The sequence below is a fragment of the Bufo bufo genome, chromosome 6 (genome assembly GCF_905171765.1).
Source record: "Bufo bufo chromosome 6, aBufBuf1.1, whole genome shotgun sequence".
In the NCBI taxonomy this organism is placed as follows: domain Eukaryota; kingdom Metazoa; phylum Chordata; class Amphibia; order Anura; family Bufonidae; genus Bufo; species Bufo bufo.
The window spans coordinates 428700371-428717411 of record NC_053394.1 but is presented as its reverse complement, the minus strand read 5'-3'; the positions used below and the strand labels follow the sequence as shown (position 1 = coordinate 428717411).

General features: G+C 46.3%; 1 protein-coding gene across 2 annotated transcripts in view; it reads left to right on the top strand.

The window, feature by feature from the left end:
• The first annotated feature begins 10930 nt into the window (after positions 1–10930).
• Positions 10931–17041, top strand: part of FOXK2 (forkhead box K2) — a 32687-nt gene continuing 26576 nt past the window's right edge. For both annotated transcript variants that reach the window (XM_040434882.1, XM_040434881.1), the window contains exon 1: positions 10931–11359. In XM_040434882.1, the coding sequence (XP_040290816.1) occupies positions 11061–11359 (299 nt within the window). In that variant the 5' untranslated portion in view covers positions 10931–11060. The remainder of the gene's footprint in view (positions 11360–17041) is intronic.

The window sequence follows — 17041 nt, the reverse complement described above, 5'->3', positions numbered from 1 at the left end:
ATAAGCTTTATTGGCAGAAATAAATACATTTTAGCATTGCCAAAGCAAGTGGGAAATAATTGGGTAGGGTTGGAGGATGGGGACACATCCAGGGTGGGGGTATAGGGTAAGTTTGGGGATGGGAACATATCCAGGGTGGGGATATAGGAGTCCATGGTATATCAGGCTCCTCTCAGTCTATGGCAGGCAGTAATATATTGTGCTGCTGTGGCCGCTGTGTTCTCCTCTTCCCCCAGCAGTATGGAGAGTCTCTCTTCCTCCTCCATGGAGATGAAGTCTGGGCAGAGATCAGACAGTCTCCTGAAGTGAGTCTCCCTCACTGCTGAGTATTTGGGGCACCTCACCAGGAGGTTAGACTCATCCTCACGGCCTCTTGGTTGCACTGCAGGCATAGTCTGCTGTCCCTGGGCATGTATCTCTGTTGGTGATGCCCGGATTCGATGATCAGTCTATGGGCGCTCAGTCTGTACCGGCTCAGGATCTGACGGTCTCTTGGATCGGGGAGTTTCTCCAGATATGGGGCCAGTTTGTACTCCCTCTGCAGGCTATGGTATACTGTCAGCTTCTGTGATGTTCTTATGTTGTTCCTCCAGACGATGATATACTCCTCTTAGTCCTTGTGTATCGTCCTCTGGATTTCCCCCTGTCAGGCTGTATTGGTTGGTGGCTTGGCTTGTTCCAGGTTGCTTAGTTTTTCTGGGGCTTCTTGGTGTAGCAAGGCTTTGTGGTGGTAGGAGCTGGGACTGCTGCTATGAAGATGGGCTCTGAATGACTGTGCCCTCTTCTGGACAGCAAAGTAAAGTGGGAATCTGCTTCTATCTATCAATCTCATATCTATCTATCTACAGTGCCTTGCAAAAGTTTTCACCCCCCTTGACTTTTTTCAGATTTTGGTGCCTCACAACCTGGAATTAACATGGATTGTTTGAGGATTTGCATCATTTAATTTACAGAACATACCGACAACTTTGAAGATGTTATTTTTTTTTATTTTTATTGTGAAGCAAACAACAAATAGCACAAAATAACAGAAAAAGTCAATGTCAATAACTATTCACCCCCCTAAAGTCAATACTTTGTAGAGCCACCTTTTGCAGCAATCACAGCTCCAAGTCGCTTTGGATAAGTCTCTATGAGCAGTTGCCACATCTTACCACTGGGATTTTTGCTCATTCCTCCTTGCAAAACTGCTCCAGCTCCTTCAAGTTGGATGGTTTGCGCTTGTGAACAGCAATCTTTACGTCTGACCACAGATTATCTATTGGATTGAGATCTGGGCTGTGACTCGGCCATTCTAACACATTTCGATGTTTCCCCTTAAACCCCTCAAGTGTTGCTTTAGCCGTGTGTTTGGCGTCATTGTCCTGCTGGAAGGTGGACCTCCGTCCTAGCCTCAGATCACGCACAGAATGGGAAAGGATTTGCTCAAGAATATCCCTGTATTTAGCACCATCCATCTTTCCCCCATCTCTGACCAGTTTCCCAGTCCCCCCAGTATGGTGCTGCCACCACCAGGTCTCACTGTAGGGATGGTGCTCTTTGGGTGATGTGATGTGTTGGGTTTGCGCCAAACATAGCTTATTCTTTGATGGCCGAAAAGTAAAAATTTTGTCTCATCAGACCAGAGCACCTTCCTCCATACATTTTGGGAGTCTCCTACATGCCTTTTCACAAACTCACAACGTGCCTTTTTGCTTTTAGCTGACAGTAATGGCTTTCTTCCGGCCACTCCGCCATAAAGCCCAACTCTATGGAGTGTACGGCTTATTGTCCTCCACTCCGCCATAAAGCCCAACTCTATGGAGTGTACGGCTTATTGTCCTCCGATGTACAGATACTCCAGTCTCTGCTGTGGAACTCTGCAGCTCCTCCAGGGTTACCTCAGGTCTCTGTGCTGCCTCTCTGATTAATGCCCTCCTTGCCCGGTCCGTCAGTTTTTTTGGGCGCCTGTCTCTTGGCAGGTTTGCTGTTGTGCCATGCTCTTTCCATTTGGTTATAATAGATTTGATGGTGCTCCTGGCGATCATCAAAGATTTGGATATTTTTTTATAACCTAACCCTGACTTGTACTTCTCAACAACATTGTCCCTTACTTGTTTGGAGAGTTCCTTGGTCTTCATGGCAGTGTTTGGTTAGTGATGCTTCTTGCTTAGGTGTTGCAGCCTCTGGTGTGTATATGTAATGATAGATCATGTGACAGATTTCACACAGGTGACATCATTTCACTAATTATGTGACTTCTGAAGGTAATTGGTTGCGCCAGAGCTTTTTATGGGCTTCCTAACAAAGGGGGTGAGAATACATACGCACATGGCAATTTTCTGTTTTCTATTTCTAAACAATAGTTTTATTTATATATTTTTTTCATTTTACTTCACCGACTTAGACTATTGTGTTCTGATCCATCACATACAATTCAGATTAACAAAACATTGAACTTAAGGCTGTAATGTAACAAAATATGAAAAAAGTCAAGGGGGGTGAATACTTTTGCAAGTTACTGTATCTATCACCATCTATCTATCTGTATCAATCTATTATCTATCTATCGAATATCTATTTATACATTATCTATCAAACTAAACATTATGGGGCACATTTACTAAGGGACTTGCGATTCCGTTTTTAACTGGCCGTACTGGGGGGTTGTGACCGGGGTGGGGAGTATGTCAGGGGCCAGAACTCCAGCTGTAAATGTTACCAGTTAGTGTCTGGAGTAGTTTTTACATAGGTTGCACAGACTGCCACAGTTAAAAATGTAACAAAACCTCAGCTGTGAGAAGTATAAAGTCAATGAGCACCAGAATTGCACGGACCCACCCGCTGTGCAGTGGACAGATCTGGATACCACAACACTGCTCCCATTCACTTCAATGGGATCTGGGTGCCATAGCTACTGCAGAACCGCTGATCGGTGGGGTGCGCGGTGTGGGACCCCTCCAATCACATAGTGATGGCCTGTCTTCTTGAGGATAGGCTATCACTTGTAAAGGGTTGGACAATCCTTTTATGCCATACACGCTAGATGTGTAACAGCAGCATCTGTCAATTTCGTCAAATTTTGGCCAAGCATCTAATGCGTATGGTGGGGTCCTGACTCCCCCTCTCAGGGAGTTAAGGAGTGGGCATGATGGATTGCATCTTTTACAATGTATAGGGTGAAAGCCGTGGTAAATTCTGTGTCAGAGAGCCTCAGCAGACACATTACATCTCCGGAGGTAAACATAAAATGTCGCTGCCTACCTGAGGAACCTCTCTGAGGTAAATCACCCCAAATTGCTTTGAAACATGGTCTTCTAGGGGGTGGTCTTCTCAAAGAAGATGGCGACTACGTTTCATATTTGGTGGAATGAAAATCTGTCACAGGAAAACCGCTCTGGATATGGGGTCTTCAGTGGTCTTCTGGAGTGGTTCCACATAAAATATCACTGCATTGCTGAGGTAAAATACGATGGACACCACTGTAAGCCTAATTGTGAGTTAAACATGCGCTAATATAGCGGTTGTAGGCTCCACTTATTACTACATCGTGTTCCTGACAGCCATTCACACACTTCCCAACACTCTGAAGGAAATTTAAGATTTTAGACCATTTCTGGGGTAAATATTTTTACAAATTTCTTTTTTTCAAGGTAAATTTAATGTGGCACTGTATACCTGAGGTAAATATGACGTTTCTGAGGAAAATTTGAGATTTTGCCACATTTCAATGTAGTATTTTATAGTATTCCTGTCACACATCTCCAAAACTCACAATAATTAGAAGTGCTCTCGTACTACTGTATATTTATAGTCATGTCGGCCATTTGTATATGCAGTGGCCGGGTTTGGGGTGGCCCCAACGCTACGCTGGATCCCCCGGACACGGATGAGGTGTCACCACGTGTTGCTGCTTTCCGGAAGGGATGGTAAGGCGTGGTGCACCTGAATGGGAAATAAGTCCAAAGAGTCAGGGTCTGCAAAAACCAGGGGGCTTCTTTACTGGAGGGATTCAGGTGCAAAACAATACAGGCAGTGCACTGAGCTGGCTTCTCCAGTCTCCTCCCTGGCAGAAGAAGGGTTTGATGCTGAGGAAAGGCCTGAGCTAGCTGTCCCTTTCTTTCTCTTCAGAAGGCTGGTACCCTGGTCAAAGGCCTAAGGTCTGTAGCTCAGTAGTCTGGGTGGCTCTCAGCATCTTCTTCTGGTCACTCAGGTGGTCTGGCAGAGTTTTCCCCTCCAAGCACTGATCACTAACTTCAGAACACTAGTCTCTCTGACTGCTTTCCTTATATACCATTTCTAGCTAGACTAGAACCTTCTAGAGGGAGTGGTGGAGCGGAGAAACTCAGCACAAACAGATACAATGTTACACTTTCCGTCTCTCATAGGCTTACATTAGAGCTTCAATGATACTCAATGGCAATGACACAACAGTTTTTCCAGACCAAAAAAAACAGTTTCCAGACATAACAACAGAGATAAACCAGAAGTCTGGTTCTGGTGGTAAACCAGTCTGGCTTTTTCCCTCCAAAACAGGTTCTTCATTAAACCCTATGAGAGCTGTGGAAAATTACCAGCTTCTTATTCAAAGTCCCAAAAGTCTCTCAGTATTCATTAACCCTTTCCACAGAGCCTCACAAATGCAGTGCAAATGAAGAGGATATATATCACAACATATAAAATGCAGTTACACAGTATAAGTCAGTGCAAGTTAACCCATTTAAGTGAAATAAAGAAGTTTATAACTTGGCATAGGGGAAACAGGGAAAATGTCCACAAATGTCCAGACTTCACAGTACCCCTACTCCAGGGCACCACATATAGTTCACAGTTTGTTTGTTTTTTCAATTAATTTGCTCATTCGTCTAGGTAAATCTAAGATCTCACCACATTTGTGAGCTATATTTGATATGTCAATGCATAATTTTATTGTATTCTTGTCAGATATTTTCTATTTTACAGTAATTTTGAGGTAACCGTAACCTTTCTTGGAGGCAGCACACAGCGCTATATTTCTGGTCACAACGAGAAGACACCTTGACAGAACCCAACGGATGCCCAAAGTCAATCGCCATGTCCACGAGCCCTAATTCTAACACAAACAGGTGCCCCATTTATTACTAAATCACATTCCTGTTGGTTATTTCCACATTTCACTGCATTTGTGAGGTAAATTTAAGATTTTATAAAATTTGAGGTAATTTTTTTACTCTATTGCTTTTTTTCATGGTGAATTTAATATGTCACTGTATATCTAACTATCTCAGTGTGAATGCAATGCTCATATCTGTAAGAGATACAATATTAAAGAGAAAGGAGAAGTTTATTGGGATAAATTGTACAATTGAAAAGAGGGTCTACGCCTCTAGCCTGGATACGAGATGAAATATGGCTTCTAGTCTGAAAACGAGATGAGATACGGCCTCTAGCCTGGATACAAGATGAGATACGACCTCTAGCCTGGATACGAGATGAAATATGGCTTCTAGCTTGGATATAAGATGAGATACGGCCTCTACTCTAGATACGAGATGAGATACGGTGTCTATCCTGGATACGAGATGAGATATGACCTCTAGCCTGGATACAAGATGAGATATGGCCTCTAATCTGGAAACGAGATGAGATACGGCCTCTAGCCTGGATACAAGATGAGATACGACCTCTAGCCTGAATACAAGATGAGATACAGCCTCTAGCCTGGATACAAGATGAGATAGGACCTCTAGCCTGGATACAAGATGAGATACAGCCTCTAGCCTGAATACAAGATGAGATAGGGCCTCTAGCCTGGACACAAGATGAGATAGGGCCTCTAGCCTGAACACAAGATGAGATACGGCCTCTAGCCTGGATACAAGATGAGATACGGCCTCTAACCTGAATACAAGATGAGATACAGCCTTCAGCCTGGATACAAGATGAGATACAGCCTTTAGCCTGGATGCAAGATGAGATACGGCCTCTAGCCTGGATGCAAGATGAGATACGGCCTCTAGCCTGGATACAAGATGAGATACGGCCTCTACTCTAGATACGAGATGAGATACGGTGTCTATCCTGGATACGAGATGAGATATGACCTCTATCCTGGATACAAGATGAGATATGGCCTCTAGTCTGGAAACGAGATGAGATACGGCCTCTAGCCTGGATACAAGATGAGATACGACCTCTAGCCTGAATACAAGATGAGATACAGCCTCTAGCCTGGATACAAGATGAGATACGGCCTCTAGCCTGGACACAAGATGAGATACAGCCTCTAGCCTGGATACAAGATGAGATACGGCCTCTAACCTGAATACAAGATGAGATCTAGCCTCTAGCCTGGATACAAGATGAGATAGGGCCTCTAGCCTGGACACAAGATGAGATACGGCCTCTAGCCTGGATACAAGATGAGATACGGCCTCTAACCTGAATACAAGATGAGATACAGCCTTCAGCCTGGATACAAGATGAGATACAGCCTTTAGCCTGGATACAAAATGAGATACGGCCTCTAACCTGGATGCAAGATGATATACGGCCTCTAGCCTGGATACGAGATGAGATACGACCTCTAGACTGGATACAAGATAAGATATGGCCTCTAGTCTGGAAACTAGATGAGATACAGCCTCTAACCTGGACACAAGATGAGATACGGCCTCTAGCCTGGATACAAGATGAGATACGACCTCTAGCCTGAATACAAGATGAGATACAGCCTCTAGCCTGGATACAAGATGAAATACAGCCTCTAGCCTGGACACAAGATGAGATACAGCCTCTAGCCTGGATACAAGATGAGATACGGCCTCTAACCTGAATACAAGATGAGATACAGCCTGTAGCCTGGATACAAGATGAGATACAGCCTGTAGCCTGGATACAAGATGAGATACAGCCTGTAGCCTGGATACAAGATGAGATACGGCCTCTAGCCTGGATACAAGATGAGATACGGCCTCTAGCCTGGATACAAGATGAGATACAGCCTGTAGCCTGGATACAAGATGAGATACAGCCTCTAGCCTGGATACAAGATGAGATACGGCCTCTAGCCTGGATACAAGATGAGATACGGCCTCTAGCCTGGATACAAGATGAGATACGGCATCTAGCCTGGATACGAGATGAGATTTGGCCTCTAGCCTGGATACAAGATGAGATACGGCCTCTAGCCTAGATACGAGATGAGATACGGCCTATAGCCTGGATATGAGATACGACCTTTAGCCTGGACACAAGATGAGATACGGCCTCTAGCCGAGATAAAAGAGGAGATCTGGCCTTTAGCCTAGATGTAAGATGAGATACGGCCTCTACCCTGGATACATGATGAGATATGACCTCTATCCTGAAAACGAGAGGAGATACAGCCTCTAACCTGAATACAAGGTGAGATACGGCCTCTAACCTGAATACAAGGTGAGATACGGCCTCTAGCCTGGAGACAAGATGAGATACGGCCTCTAGCCAGGATACAAGATGAGATATGACCTCTAGCCTGGATACGAGATGAGATACGGCCTCTGGCCTAGATACGAGATGAGATACGGCCTCTAGCCTGGATATGAGATACGACCTTTAGCCTGGACACCAGATGAGATACGGCCTCTAGCCGAGATAAAAGATGAGATTTGGCCTCTAGCCTAGATGTAAGATGACATACGGCCTCTACCCTGGATACATGATGAGATACGGCCTCTAGCCTGGATAAAAGATAAGATCTGGCCTCTAGCCTGGATAAAAGATGAGATACGGTTGGACATGGAGGCATACAGGTTCCCTATGGTATCTTGTGGCACATTTGCCCACTGATTGGCCTATAGATCCCTCACACTCGGAGGCTGGAGAAGCTGATGTCCCAGCTGGTCCTATAGAGGTTGGACTGGTAATAAATCTGGTGACCAGTGGTCCATGAAGTGTTGTAATCTGGAGGAGACATTCCTGGAAAACCCTCCCTGTGTGCAGGCGAGCATTATCCTGCCATGAGAGGAGCACATGTGGCGGTAGGATGTCCTGCACATATCTGACTGTCATATGCTTTGGCTCCCAGATCATCACACCAGCAGGGGGCAGTGTGTCGCTCTACAGGCAGGACTGAAGCACTCACCATGAGGCCTCCATACTCCAACCATCGTCAGATCCCAAACAGAACCTGGACTTATCACTAAAGATGTTACAGCTCCAGTCCGGAGCAGTCCAGGTTTCTCAGTCATGACAGCACTGCAAACGGAGGCGACAGTATCCGGCTGTTAATGGCAGGGCATGTAATGGGTGCTCCTGCCAAGCTCTAGGCAGAGACAGGGGTGTAATGAAGGGGCCACCTGTGTCTGGATGGTGGACAACCAACCTGTGGGAGCTGCTCGTGCTTGTCACCAGATCAAATGATCCTCTGCTGGAGGTCTGTCTGGGCTGTCCTGAGCCTGTTCCCCCATTTAGGCCCAACATCTCCTAACAGCGAGGTCAGAACAGCCTAGATGGTGAGCGATTCATCAAAATGACCATCCTGCTTCTCTCAGACCAGTGATGCACCTCCTCAAATTCTGTCATCTGGGCAAAACGTATTTGAGTGCATGATGGCGGCATGCCTAAGGCTACTTTCACACTGGCGGTAGCCTTCTCCTGCCGGATCCGTGCTACCGCAAGCCCACTGTGCTGGCGGAAGTCCTCTCTGGCCCCTTTCACTATAATAGGGGCGGGCCGAAGGTTGGGCCGCAGGATGGCAAACATTCAGAGAGGTGGCCCGACAAAAAACGCCCCCATTATAGTGAATAGCGGCCTTCCGCCAGCATGGTGGACTTGCGGTAGCACGGAACAGCCTGCTGGAAAAGGCTGCCACCAGTGTGAAAGTAGCCTCACAGTCATGATCTCTCACCAAGAGGTACACTACCCAAAAGTAGCTTCTGACAGCCTTTTGTAGGGCAGTAGGAAAGTACACTACCCATAAGTAGCCTCTGAGAGACTTTTTGTAGAGCAGCGGGGGAAGCACCTTTAATCGCTCTTATGACAAGACCCAAAGTTTTTGTTTTTTTAGATTCATTTGATATAGAACTGCACTTTTAGGTCAATTTAACATATCACTGCAGTTCTGAGGTAAATATAAGAATTTACAGTATTTCTGAGCTAAATGGATGATCATTTTGCTGTTTTCCAAAGTGAAACTAAAATTTCAACACATTTCTGAGGTAAATGTGCTTGTTTTGGCGCATTATTTTACTGTATTCCTGTCAGACACCTCCACGTTTCTGTTAATTCCAATGGCTAAAGTACAATATTTATAGTCCAGTCGGCCATTTTGATTGATTTTTTACGACTAATTTGATATATTTCCCCTTTTTTTTTGGTAAACTTGATACATCACCGTTTTTTTTTATTTTTATTGATATACAACCACATTTTTAAGGTGAGATTCAACATATCGCAGCAGTTCTGAGGTAAATGTTTTACTATACTGTCTTTTTTTTATTAATTTTTCCAAAATTTCACTACAATTCTGAGGAACATTTGCAGTTTTGGTGAATTGCAATGTGTTATTTTACTGTATTTCTGTCAGACACATTTCCCAATAATTCCAATGGCAGAAGTGCGCGCTAGTTCAATATTTATAGTCAGCCATTTTTATTTTTTTATTTTTCTGAATTTTTTAGGTAAATTTGATGTATCACCTCAGTTTTTAGGTAAATTTGATGTATCACCTCAGTTTTTAGGTAAATTTTATATATTACTACATTTTTAAGGTAAATTTGACATATTTTCAAATTTTTTAGGTAAATTTGATATATCAGGTTTTTTTTTGGAAAATTTGATATATCACTATTTTTTTAGGTAAATTTATCGCTGCATTTTTTTTAGGTAAATTTGATACATCACCACTTTTTTTAGGTAAATTTGATATATTATTGCTTTTTTTAGGTAAATTTGGCACTTCATTAGATTTTTTTGTTGTAAATTTGATATATTACTGAATTTTTTAGGTAAATTTGATATATTATCGCTTTTTTAGGTAAATTTGATATATCACTGCATTTTTTTAGGTAAACTTGATATATCACTGAATTTTTTTAGGTAAACTTGATATATCACTGCATTTTTTAGGTAAATTTGATATATCACTGCATTTTTTTAGGTAAACTTGATATATCACTGCATTTTTTTTAGGTAAACTTGATATATCACTGCATTTTTTAGGTAAATTTGATATATTATCGCTTTTTTAGGTAAATTTGACAGTTCATTGGATTTTTTTGTCAATTTGATATATCATCAAATTTTTTAAGGTAAAATGTAACATTTCGCAGCAGTTCTGAGGTAAAATGATTAGCATTTTTTATTTTTTTTAATGTATCTCCAGAAATGTCACCACAATTCTGAGGTAAACGATATTTTGGGGCATTTCGAGGCCTTGTTTTATCGTATTCCTGTCAGACATTTTGTGTTTTCAGTCTGAGGTAAATGATTTCCACGTTGGGGCAGCTCTGAGGTAAATGCGGGACGGTTAGGATTTCACAGTATTTTCTGTCAGACATTCGGTCATTTGACGGTAATTGTATAACCCCCCCCCCTGACAGCTCGCCCTCAGCTCGGTCCCGCACACGCCCGCACCGCCTCCTCCTGAGCGGTTTGTTGTTGTTGTGGCCGTGTTGTTGGTGTGATTGCGGCCCGGCCATGCTGTTGATATAATAAACCCCTCCCGTCCACATTGCAGGCCCAGGCCGCTCTCGCCGCCACAACCAACCCCCAAGTCGCGCTACAACCAAACCCGCTCTTGCCCCGCCCACCGCTGTCATTAGCAACCCTTCAGTACGCCTCAACCTAACAGTAAGCCCCACCTTTCAATGACCTCTTCCCAGTCAATGCAAGTCTCAACCGAACCGCTAGGGACACGCCCCCTCGGTGACGTTTCCCAAGCCGGCCCCTCCTATTGGCTGCCGCCCGTCGGCTGCGTGCGCTTCACGTTAGGCTGCGCCTCCCCCTTTCCTTTTCTCTTGCTGGCCTCCGCCGCCGCCGCCGGTCCCCGGAGCTCCCGTCAGCCGCCCCCGGGCGTGCGTCCGTCCGTCCCCTTCCTCCCCTCCGTGTGTGCTGACAAGATGGCGGCGGTGGTGATGAGCGGCGGGGTGTCGGTGGTGGCCCGGCTGGAGGGCCGAGAGTTCGAGTACCTGATGAAGAAGCGCTCGGTGACTATAGGCCGGAACTCGTCGCAGGGCTCAGTGGATGTCAGCATGGGGCACTCCAGCTTCATCTCCCGCCGCCACCTGGAGATCTTCACCGCCGGGGACGAGGAGGAGGGCGGGGGGGAGTTCTACCTCCGCTGCCTGGGCAAGAATGGGGTGTTCGTGGACGGCGTGTTCCAGAGGAGGGGGGCCCCGCCGCTGCAGCTGCCCCGAGTGTGAGTACCGGGGGAGGGGGAGGGGTGCCGGTGACAGCGGGATTGACAGCTGAGGGGGATGATGATTACTGTCACTGGGGGAGGGGCTGTAGTCGGGGCGGAGGGGGGATCTGATGAACCGCACAAAGCTTTTACCAGAAACTGGAGCATGTGCAGACTGGGGGTGCCCTCCCACCTGGGTGCCAGGGGGACTGGGGGTGCCCTCCCACCTGGGGGACTGGGGGTGCTGCTGGTTGCCAGGATGATGGGGGTACTGCCTGGTGCTGGGGGTGCTGCCCAGGGAACTGGGGGGTTCTGCCGGGTGCCAGGGCGAATAGGGGCAAAAATGAGTAACACTGAAAAATGGAGGGGTACGTCAAGGGTGGGTTTCGGGGTGTTGAGAAAATTTGAGGCAGAGTGCGTCATTGGGGGTTAATGCAGAGGGGGCGAGGCGCTTAGAAAATGTTGGGGTGACTGAAAGGAGGGGGGCACCTCAGTGATTGGGGGAGCGAATGTTTATACTGGGATTGTATGTAAACACAGAGCATGCTGGGAGACTAGATAGGGGGCGTGGTTGTGGAGCCTCCATACATACATGTGACTAAGTCCCCCCCCCCCCCCCCCCTCAGCTTGGTTCAGTCCCGGTAACAATGTATAGAATGTATCACTTGTGTTCTGAGCTGCAACAATGTATTGTTTACCATGTGGGGGGGGGGGCAGTGGCTCCTGTGGTCGGGCCGGGGTTTCCTGCGCTCGGGGTTATTCCCACATTAAGGCGGCCGAGCTGTGCCTGTTACTGCAATGTATTGCTCTCTGTTGTCGGCCACCCCGGTGCACAGAGGCCACGCCCCTTCAACCAGAATGCCCAGTGAACGCCTTGTGTCTTCTTCTTAGGAAGTTAACGGATCCTGTGGCTTCGGTTTCTCAGTTTCATCCGGTTTTCCTGTATATGAATGAAATTGTAACTCCTGGTGTTTGTAAGCTGTCGGGGCCACGTTGGGGGTTGTAGTTTTTTCAGCAGCCGGAACACTTCTAATCTGTAGAGAGTGAAGGCCTCGTGTCTGGGACACTACAACCTCCTCCATCCGCACCGAGTCCTTGGCTCTGTACATGTTCTGGCTTTATCTTGTCCTCGAGGGGTCGCTGGGGATTGTTGTTGTTTTGGCGTGCCCCCTGGTACGAGGCGCAGCACCCCACCCCCGGCGTGCAGCAGAGCTGTGTTTACAGTCTCCCCTCCCGTGATGCTTTGCGTAGATCGCCCAGCACGTGTCCGTTTTGCTGTTTCCTCATGTGTCAGGCGGGCGAGAGAGTTTTATAAGCTCGTGAATTATTAAGGGACGGGTGAGTGGGGGGGAAGGTGTCCCCGTGTGGGGGGGTCCCCAAAATCAAGATAAGACGGAGCAGATGTCAGGGTCACGTAAAGCATTGTCCGTGCTCTGCTTTATTTTATTATTTTTATCTTTTCTGCGTTTTATCATTTTTATTAATTTTTTTCTTTTTTCAAGTAGGTTTTTTGTGCTTTGTTTTTTAGCGCGCTGTGTTCGTGTAACTCTACGAGGGCTGCATACATGGCAGTAGGCCCCGAGCTGTTGCAGAACTACAACTCCTAGCATGCACTGAGGCCTGAACGTCTGGTGGTGTAGATGTTGAAAGAGTTAAAGGGGGTTCTCCAGGATTAGAGAATAGTGGGTGATTTTCTCCCAAAACAGCGCCACCCCTGTCCATGGGTTGTGTCTGGTATTGCAGCTCGGCTCTATTGGGCTGAGTTGCCATACCGCACGCAGCCTGTGAACAGGGGTGGCGCTGTTTTCAGGAGACAGGGCCTCTGACGGGGGCTCCGGTTAATTTTGAGTGTCTGGTTCCACGTTGTTGGCAGATACACGTGCTGTACGTCTATGGCAGCGACTCCGTGTACCTTCTGCTGGTCGGTCAGGTGCCCGTGACTACTGGCTGGCGTCTCCACTCGGTTAGTTCCTGTAACCATGGTAATGGTCGACCATAGATACTCGCCCGCGGTGGTCGTCAGTCTGCAGGGGTCTCTGCCGCTTGTCGCTTTATTTTATTTATTTATTTATTTTAGAAATGTTTAATTTGACAGGAAGAAGGCGGAGGGGCGGGGCCTAACGTCCGTTGTACTGCAGACAGAGCAGCGGGGGAGGGCTGCTGCAACAGCCGGGAGCCTTACAGAGCTGTAAGAAGAAAGGGCGCTCCTCGGGACACTTATATGTGGACCTTCCCTAGGAAGAAAACCACCCAAAAAGCGTGCTGCGTGGAAAAATAATCCGGCGGAGTTGTCGCCTGTCTGTGTGTAACCTGGCGGGCTTGTCGCCCATGTGGTTATTTTCGTCGCCGTCCGGCGATATGCACAAAATCCATATCGTGGCACAAATTTATATCGCCCACCCCTACCCTCCACCATCATTCATTATGGGGATTCAGGACCCCTGTTCTCATGATGGGTGGGGGTTCCCTATCTATGGGAGATAGTGGGTGGGGGAGAAGTTTAGATCTTGGGACACCTTTAGTGTCAGGGAGACGCCGCGGCCATTTCTATTTATACTACTTTTATATTGAGCGTCAGATTTCACTTCTGTGTTCTTTGTGTCGCGCTCCGGCTGCAGGAACAACCACTGTCCTCCTGCCCCCCCCCCTCATTAAATTTAGGGTATTGGTGTGCCTGTTCCATTCATAGGGGGCGCTGCCATCACCTCCTCTCATGTACTGGAGCAGCGCTGCTTGTGGAGTATAATGTGCTGCGGGCAGGACACGCCCCCAAGGAAAAGGTCTTTCTAATAGATTATTTTCCCAGTGTTCACGTTCACTCACAGCAAGAAGAGATCTTGAAATTGCGCTAGAATGAGGTTTCAGTATGAAACCTGACTGCAAGCAGAGGACCTGCAGATGTGTAAATCCCTGTATTAGAAGTATTGCATCTTCCTAATATACTTGTTTAAAGTTCAAGATCTCTGCTTGCTGTCAGTGAATGAAATCATTGTTATAGCGCATGGACCTACCTCTGTCTTTGTTCTGGTTGTATCCAGTCTTAGACGATCCCGGAGTCTGCGCTGACACACTGTAGCAAAGTATATCAGGGGCAGGGCCCTTGTGCTCGGTGCGTTTTCCCCGTCGCCCCTTCCGGGTGACCTGTGCAGGGGCGGTGGCAGGCAGGGTCAGCGAGAGGAGACTTGGCTTTCATCACTACTTCTACTCTAGTCACAACCAAAGCTGCATTTACAATGTGTTAGGAAAGCTTTCGGGGCCTTTGTCAGATATATTCATAGGCCCCTGTTCACCCCGTGGCGGCACACTGTGCCCCAGGAGCGCCATGACGGAGCAGTGCCAGCATCTCTGCCCAGACCCTGATGGGTGACACATTGGCGAGGGATTCCTGCTGCTGACGAGACGATTGTGTAGACTGGGCACGATTGTAACGAACCCTCAGCTGTCAGAAGCATCGGGTCAGGGTTAGTTTTTAGTCTCCAGATGTCCGAAGAGGTTTTGAGAATGGTCAGCAATTGTGCCCCAAATTTTTGCACAATTTTTGGAGTTCATGGTTGTGTTCAAGCCACGCCCCTTTACTAGTGGAGCCACACCCCCTTTTCACACGTATCAGGCAAGGTGGAAAATGTGTTTATAAAGGCTTTTTCACATGAGCAAGTCCATTGCGGGAATCGCGAGCCGTGTGTGTGGGGCATTACACTGACTTCTAATGCTGTGTGCCGCTGCTGTGTCAGGCACACTGCTTCATGTCACTGACCCTGTATCTGTAAGGTCGGGCGGCAGCTCCGGAGTATAATACAGCATGTAACTGAGGATCAGTACAGCATAAGTAATGTATGTACACAGTGAATGCACCAGCAGAATAGTGAGTGCAGCTCTGAAGTATAATACAGGATGTAACTCAGGATCAGTACAGGATAAGTAATGTAATGTATGTACACAGTGAATGCACCAGCAGAATAGTGAGTGCAGCTCTGAAGTATAATACAGGATGTAACTCAGTATCAGTACAGGATAAGTAATGTATGTACATAGTGACTGCACAAGCAGAATACAGAGTACAGCTCTGAAGTATAATACAGGATGTAACTCAGGATCAGTACAGGATAAGTAATGTATGTACACAGTGACTGCACCAGCAGAATAGTGAGTGCAGCTCTGGAGTATAATACAGGATGTAACTCAGGATCAGTACAGGATAAGTAATGGATGTACATAGTGACTGCACCAGCAGAATACCGAGTACAGCTCTGAAGTATAATACAGGATGTAACTCAGGATCAGTACAGGATAAGTAATATATGTACACAGTGACTGCACCAGCAGAATAGTGAGTGCAGCTCTGGAGTATAATACAGGATGTAACTCAGGATCAGTACAGGATAAGTAATGTATGTACACAGTGACTGCGCCAGCAGAATAGTGAGTGCAGCTCTGGAGTATAATACAGGATGTAACTCAGGATCAGTACAGGATAAGTAATGTATGTACACAGTGACTGCACCAGCAGAATAGTGAGTGCAGCTCTGGAGTATAATACAGGATGTAACTCAGGATCAGTACAGGATAAGTAATGTATGTACACAGTGACTGCACCAGCAGAATAGCGAGTGCAGCTCCGGAGTATAATACAGAATGTAACTCAGGATTAGTACAGGATAAGTAATGTAATGTATGTACACAGTGAATGCACCAGCAGAATAGTGAGTGCAGCTCTGAAGTATAATACAGGATGTAACTCAGTATCAGTACAGGATAAGTAATGTATGTACACAGTGACTGCACCAGCAGAATACCGAGTACAGCTCTGAAGTATAATACAGGATGTAACTCAGGATCAGTACAGGATAAGTAATGTATGTACACAGTGACTGCACCAGCAGAATAGTGAGTACAGCTCTGGAGTATAATACAGGATGTAACTCAGGATCAGTACAGGATAAGTAATGTATGTACACAGTGACTGCACCAGCAGAATAGTGAGTGCAGCTCTGGAGTATAATACAGGATGTAACTCAGGATCAGTACAGGATAAGTAATGTATGTACACAGTGACTGCACCAGCAGAATAGTGAGTACAGCTCTGGAGTATAATACAGGATGTAACTCAGGATCAGTACAGGATAAGTAATGTATGTACACAGTGACTGCACCAACAGAATAGTGAGTGCAGCTCTGGAGTATAATACAGGATGTAACTCAGGATCAGTACAGGATAAGTAATGTATGTACACAGTGACTGCACCAGCAGAATAGTGAATGCAGCTCTGGAGTATAATACAGGATGTAACTCAGGATTAGTACAGGATAAGTAATGTATGTACACAGTGACTGCACCAGCAGAATAGTGAGTGCAGCTCTAGAGTATAATACAGGATGTAACTCAGGATCAGTACAGGATAAGTAATGTATGTACACAGTGACTGCACCAGCAGAACAGTGAGTGCAGCTCTGGAGTATAATACAGGATGTAACTCAGGAACAGTACAGGATAAGTAATGTATGTACACAGTGACTGCACCAGCAGAATAGTGAGTGCAGCTCTGGAGTATAATACAGGATGTAACTCAGGAACAGTACAGGATAAGTAATGTATGTACACAGTGCTTGCGATTTTCACGCAGCCCCATCACTTCTATGGGGCCTGCGTTGCATAAATACGCACAATACAGAGCATGCTGCGATTTTCACGCAACGCACAAG